This window comes from Fundulus heteroclitus, chromosome 19 (genome assembly GCF_011125445.2).
Source record: "Fundulus heteroclitus isolate FHET01 chromosome 19, MU-UCD_Fhet_4.1, whole genome shotgun sequence".
In the NCBI taxonomy this organism is placed as follows: Eukaryota; Metazoa; Chordata; class Actinopteri; order Cyprinodontiformes; family Fundulidae; genus Fundulus; species Fundulus heteroclitus.
This window is the reverse complement of record NC_046379.1, coordinates 3568653-3575865: the sequence shown is the minus strand read 5'-3', so window position 1 is coordinate 3575865 and position 7213 is coordinate 3568653. Positions and strand designations below refer to the sequence as shown.

Sequence of the window (7213 nt, the reverse complement as noted above, 5' to 3'; positions counted from 1 at the left end):
GCTATAGGCTTAGGCTGCTGGAGGACATCAGGGTCTATTTCTCTCTCTCTCTGCTGAGTTCTCCTACTGCTCTCCGGTTTGCATTGTTTGACTGTTATTTCATCTTTTAACTTTTTGCTATCTGTCTTTTGTCTCTTCATATTGTTCTGTTAGCTGTGACATCATCAAGGGGAGACAGATCATCCACTATTACCCTCTAACATAGAAAGTACTCCTGGGTCAATGTGAGCTTCTGTGCTTTCTGTGTCTCTGCTCTGTCTTCTCTAACATAGAAAGTACTCCTGGGTCAATGTGAGCTTCTGTGCTTCCTGTGTCTCTGCTCTGTCTTCTCTAAGCCCCAGTGGGTGGAGGCAGAGGAGCGTTCACACTGAGCCTGGTTCTGGTTCTGCTGGAGGTTCTCCTCCCTGTTAAAGGGGAGTTTTCCTCTCCACTGTCGCTTCATGCATGCTCAGTATGAGGGATTGCTGCAAAGCCATCAACAATGCAGACGACTGTCCACTGTGGCTCTACGCTCTTTCAGGAGGAGTGAATGCTGCTTGGAGAGACTTGATGCAACCTGCTGGGTTTCCTTAGAGAGGAAACTTTCTGACCAACCCGGAGGATCTGATGGAGTCTGACTTTAGAAAGAGCCTTGAGATGACATGTTTCAATTATTGGTGCTATATAAATAAAATTGAATTGAGCACTCCCAGCTTCTTTCTGCTGACCAGATAGAGATGCTGATTTCGTTTTCCTGCAGGACTTGGTACCGGTCCATGCCGCCAAAGGTACCAGTACCTGCATTAATGACCGTGGTACTACCCTGTGGGAGTGGCCAGCAAACTGGTCTGACTGGAAGCTCAACGGGAATCTATGGAGCGTTGTCAAGAAAAGACGAGAAACACAGGAGCCAACAATGCAGCTGAGCAGGAGGGTAAAGGAACCGGATCGTCCTGAACACCTCAGCAGGGAGCAAGCACTGAGTTCTGATCATGTACAGTTTACCTTTTTTAGTAGGACCACATTTATGTGTAAGATAATCTTTGTTATTGTTCTGATATAATATTATAATTTTCTTTTATTTACTGTATCTTTGTTGGGGAGGGGGGAATCAACTAAGTCATAACCATCAGAACTGTCATAAATAAATACTTACATTTATCACTCTGTGGGTTCTAGATCTTTCTATGGGTTTAGGCTTTCTGAAATGAGTGAATGTTTCAGTTACATTCAAATTTATGGAGATTTGCCTGTGCATAAAACACAAAATGCAGCTTAATTTTGTTTTTCCAGAAACTTCCTCAATAAATACTTCAACAAGATTTGTATACCAGTCTGTCTAATACAAAATGGAGTTTCTTAAAGAAAAGGTACTTTTATGGCCATTTAATTGGCTAGTGTATAAATATTGATTTACATTTTAGTTTTGATTTTTACAAGCATCGCAAATTAGCAAAAAAAACAACCTTGTACTTTATGGGAAACTATAACAACATTTCAGTCTCTTGATCACATTTACCACCAAACAAACCCTGAGTCAAAAATCCTACAGCTGTCCGGTTTGGTGTGTTGTTATTTGGTCCTGAAGCAGGAAAGCTGCATGTGAAGAATGATTTTAATATGTAAATTAACAAGGCTTACAGGCAGCCATGGAGCCAGGACCATGGAGGAGCTCAGAACAGGGTAGCATGACAGCAGGACATGACAATATAGCATGACTGGCTGACTAAATAGTGGAGGGAAACAAAAGGGACAGCAGGTGGAGCAATCAAATGCAGGTGAACATAAATAAAGCTAATTAGGCTGCAGGGGAAGTAGGACAATGAACTGGGTGCAGCAGGAAAACAGAATCTAGCATGAAATGGAGAATGGACCATAAAAGGGAAGACATTTTAATAACTAAGAAATCACAGATATAACCAAACTATCAAAATAAGAGCACAGCCCAACAGAAACAGACTATAATAGAAAACACCAGTGAGAAACTAGACAAATAAACCCAGAGACTGCTGACAACAGCACTCTGTTGTCTGGATAATTAACTTTTAAAAATGAACGTAAAGAGCTACTTGATTATTTAAAATAATTATTCTATTCTTTTAAATAATCACACTGGGTCTGTGTATGAATCAGACCTCACTGACATCCATCACAGGCTACTTTCTCAGCCAATTATCTGCAGGGGCCCCCAAATGCTTCAGGAGCTTATCTGTGAACTGTTTACAGTTGTCCTATCACACACACACACACACACACACACACACACACACACACACACACACACACACACACACACAGCCGAGGAGGACCATGAAAACTTCTCAGTAGGACCAGCAGCGATCACAGCGGCTGCAGACCTTCTGGAGCTGGAATAACCTTCCAGTCTGCAACGTACTTCTCAGGGTAAGCGCCTGATTATTCTGACCTTTTAAACATAGACAGCGAAGCATCTCTGAGAAGACAGAGCTTGAAAATCTGCTTTATCTGCTTTTATTACTACAAAGCAAAGAACGTGATTGGTCTCAGCTTTCTAAATATGAAACTGGCTCCAGTATCACGTTATGAACCTTGCAGGGAGTGAATGCTCTTGAAATAAATGGTGAATCTTCCTCTAACCTGGTATTTTCTAATCACGCTCTGATTCTCCAGTAAACGGACCATCCAGCCCATGCAGAAGAATGGCAGGATGGAAGTTTTTACTCCATATGATGCAGATATCTGCGATTACGATGACTTTGTTACAAGTGCAGGTCATAAATGGGCAGCACGTGGCAGAAGACTCTTGTACTATTCAGATCCTTGTCCCTGGACTCAAAGGCATGTCGTCACACTTTGCATGATGTCTTACGGAGCTTAAAGTGGAAAGTGAAATATGTCTGATTGGCTTGATTTCCTGCTGCTAAAGGAGAACCAGGAGACAAAGGGCAAAAAGGAGCGCCTGGCAGACCAGGGAGAGTCGGCCCTGCAGGAGAGAACGGTGAGCCTTCATGTTGCTTCATGAATCTTTGTGTCGTTTGTTTCCCTGAAGCCTCTCTTCTGTATTTTAAGGCTAGCAGCAGTAACTGGGGCAAAGATCACATTTCTTGCGCTGATAATGTGCTGTTAATTTGCCAACGGTCCAGCCAGAGACCTCCATCTGTTTACATTTGAGTGAAAAGTTGGAGGAGGAAGAGTTTGAGGAATGCAGGGATATGGACAAGTGTTTACTGGAGAGATTAATGAAGAGTGAACGATGTTTTCAGATTAAGATGCATTCTGCTTAAGAGCTATACAGGCCTTTTTTTAAAAAAAAAGTATGCAATGTGCTTTTTTTCCAGGACAACCTGGGCTTAAAGGACAAAAAGGAAATATGGGACGCCATGGAAAATTTGGGCCAAGTGGAATAAAAGGTAATCAGCATCACAGTGAGTCAGAAGCTCACATGAACTCATCGTAGGCCGAATATTATATTAATATCAGGCTTTGAGTTTAATGTTGGTTTCCTCTAATCCATGCAGGGTTTAAATTATACATATATGGGTTCAGTTACATAAATTTGGCTGAATTCCTCAGCATTTTATTTTATCCTGAAGGGAAATAAAATGTTACTGTAACTCAAACTGGCCAAGTTCCTTCAAAGAGTCATTATAGATGGTGATGGACTTGAACCTCAGCCACTCTAGAAAACAGATCTGTGTCAGAAAACCAGTTAATTTCAATTACCTCCAAAGAATAGAGTCCAAATATCCAAACAGTCTGGGTGAATGTTTACATTTAAGCTTTCATGAATTATTCTGACCCTGTGTGGAGAAAATATGCTTTAAATAAACGTCTGCTTTTATAAATAAATTATAGTTTTATTTTTGTATCATTCTTCCAAAAATGAAAAAAAAAGAAGCTTCACATGCATCAAAACACTCAAATTAATTTGTTATTCCTGCTGGCAGTAAGTGTATGTAAACCTCTGGCTGATACTGTATTTGAGATTAACTTTATGACTCTGTGCAAGAATATATTCGTTTTAAATAGGATTCCCCTTATTAAATGAATATTTTTTTAAATCTTTTTATCTCAGGAGTTAAGGGTGACATGGGCGACCCTGGTCCACAAGGCCCTAACGGAGAGCCAGGTGAGATATGAACACTGCAAAAACGGATCTAAAATAAGTGAAATGTTCTTAAAATGTGTGTTTTTGTCCTAGATTTGAGCAGGTTAATAATATTATCTGCCAATGGAATGAGTATTTTCACCCTTAAAATAAGATAATTAGATATACTGCACTTGAAATAAGATCATGGAGATGAGTTGTTCCTATTTTAGGTGCAAAAGTCTTAATCCATTGGCAGATCATCTTATTTACCTGCTCAAACCAAGGACAGATACACTCATTTTAAGAGCATATTACTTAGTTTTAGTTCCGTTTTTGCAGTGAAGCAATCTTATTTATTTTGTCAAATTCCTTATTGCAGGGTTAGACAGACACAATAGTGAAAAATGACTGAAGTCCCACCTGATAATATCTGACATGTTTGCCCTGTCAGGTGTTCCTTGTGAGTGCGCAGCGATGAGGAAGGTGATTGGAGAAATGGACATTGCTGTGGCCCAGCTGTCCTCAGAACTGACCTTCATTAAAAATGGTACACCGCAAACAGTCTTCACCAATCTACTGCACGACTTTCTCTGAACGCACATTATCACGTGTATTTGTGTCGCGTTTGCAATAACCGCTCGTCCAACTACCATTGGTGTGGGCATGTCAATAAAAAGATTTACAGAAAATGAAGTGCTCATTTTACAGCACTGCCCTCCCCTGCAGCTGTTGCAGGCATAAAAGAGACAGACAGTAAGGTCTATCTGTTGGTGAAGGAGGAGAAGCGCTACGCCGACGCAGAGGCTCACTGCCAGGCGAGGGGAGGGCACCTGGCCATGCCGAAGGACGACGGAGCCAACGGCGCCCTCGCGGGCTACATAACGGCAGCGGGCCTGAGCAGAGTCTATATCGGCCTTCACGACCTGGACCGCGAAGGCGTGTTCAACTACGTGGACCGCTCTCCCATGACCACCTTCAGCAAGTGGAGGAAAGGGGAGCCTAACAACGCCTATGACGATGAGGACTGCACTGAGATGTTGGCCTCTGGGGAGTGGACGGATGTGGCGTGCAATCCGACCATGTTCTTCATTTGTGAATTTGACAAAGACTCCGTGTGATTGTGATCAACAAGCTGGGAGAGAACGTGGGGGAAAGCAGGCACAACTTGATGCACTGTTTGACGTCAAGCCTTCCTGTAAATAACAAGACAACGACCTGCGAGTTGTACAAACAAGAGGATGTTCTGTTTTATTATGGATCTAAAAAGCTATTTATTTCTGAGCTTTCAGGATCCTGAAGTTTGTTTTAGATTCTTTGCGTTCTAATCAAATCCTCGGTACTACATCCTGTAATTCTTTAACCTTCCCAGCTACAGGCCCGTGTATTGAGTTTTTATGGTATGCAAATATCCTGTAGGAGTCTCATTGACTAACAGGGCAAATAAGCAGCGCGCTATAGATTGTGTGGAGAAATATCCAATTAAAAAACACATTTTGGTTCCAGTTGAGTGCTTTTAATCAAACAAATAGAATGCTGCATGCATTCTGCATTTATATTCAACGTGATAAGAAATGTGCAGGTTGTACAATAAACATTGATGGATACAAAGCAAAGAAAAACAGGACATTATTTCCTACTGCTGAGCACGGTGTTTTAGTTTATTGCTGCATCTGTGCAAAAGCCTCAGACTGACTGTAACCAGAGGAGAACTGCTCGACAGATAGCCTTGACGGGGGAGAATTTCACATCACTCTACTTCTTAAAAACTTCTAAAGGTTACCACGATGCGCTACGTGTGTGTAATACGTTAATTCATCAGGGCAAACAAACACAGAAGCTGCAGGAAACACTCTCCATATTCAAAATGATTCAAAATAACCTATAATAAAGAGCTTCCACAAGCATGCAAGAGAGGTAGATGAATACAAGTGGAAACAGAGCAAAAGACAACCGAAGCAATGATGTAAATTAAAACACATCTCAGGAAGAGTTTAATTGAGAAGCAGATCCAGTGTTGGGCTTTGAGTGGTGAGGTAACCTTGGGAAAACACTGAGAGCTCGGGACTGGCGTAAAAGCGGGAAATCACCAGGGATCAAATGCAAGAGGAACCTCGTCGGTTGACACGCAGGCGTCAAATGACCGGCAGCCAGCTGCTCCTGTACGGAACGCCGTCTGGCTCAAAAACACGTCTTTTTGAGCCAGACTGCGCTCCGTATAAGAGCAGGTGATAAGTACGATGAGGAGCAGGTGTGTGGGAGGGAAGAAGGGCCTCCAGGGACGCCTGCAGCTCAGCAGGAGAGAAACGTCACACAAACACAACTCCACCCAGATCCCCGACAGACAGACAACCATGACGGCAACAATCTGAGCTCGTTGTTCCTCTGGCACAGCTCTACTTTTTAACTCCTTTTTTTTTTTTTGTGAACACACCATCCTATATCCATGTACTTAAACCACGGTGGATTAGTGCTTTCATGAATCATTTAAATAAACAGACAAAAAAAAAGCTCCAATCTTGAATACTAACATATCCATACTTTGAACTTTCAACTCAGTTGTATAATATTATCAGAAAACTTTGTATTAGACTGTAGGCCAATTTGTTCTGGTTTTGATCCCGATTAGGGTCTGTTGACTCTATAAAGTATTATTTACTTAATTATTGGAGTCATATAACCACTTTTCTTACAGAAAAGGACTTTAACCTGTCTGTTGTCCAGGCAGGTACGACATGTCCCCCTGGGGTATGAGGTGACACATGGTGAAACTTCAATATGAAACTTCCCAGCGTTGATCTCATCATTTCGTACCTTGTGGCATTGGCTTTTTAAAGACTGCAAAGGATCCTGCTTCTCCACCTGACAGGAAACAGCAGGATTTGAATAAAGAAAGTTTATGTTTTAGTTAAATTACAGCAAGGCATTGGCAAAGTTAATCTTAATGTATAACGCTGGACCTAAATGCCTGCTATCTTTAATCAGACAATACTAACATAATGCTGTGAAGAAGTGGTTAGAAGGCCTGGGCTACTTGTGACTATCAAGGTTTTAAAAAGTTACAGTTTGAAAACTGAAAAAAAGCAAAAATCTTTCATACTGTTCCTACCTGCTGGAGTCTCCGCTGGACCCTCCCCCACATATTGCTGTGCATTGCTGTTTGCCAGG

General features: G+C 41.7%; 1 protein-coding gene across 2 annotated transcripts; it reads left to right on the top strand.

The window, feature by feature from the left end:
- Positions 1-2323: 2323 nt before the first annotated feature.
- colec11 (collectin sub-family member 11) lies at positions 2324-5890 on the top strand. Of its 2 annotated transcripts, none has more exons than XM_012867767.3 (7): positions 2324-2382; positions 2629-2796; positions 2885-2956; positions 3297-3368; positions 4034-4087; positions 4500-4595; positions 4775-5890. In XM_012867767.3, exons 2-7 carry the CDS (start codon positions 2658-2660, stop codon positions 5164-5166), a joined length of 825 nt encoding a protein of 274 aa, XP_012723221.2. In that variant the 5' UTR covers positions 2324-2382; positions 2629-2657; the 3' UTR covers positions 5167-5890. The 2 variants fall into 2 exon arrangements, with proteins under 2 accessions (XP_012723221.2, XP_012723220.2); XM_012867766.3 differs by having other exon boundaries at positions 4757-5890.
- The last annotated feature ends 1323 nt before the right edge of the window (positions 5891-7213 follow it).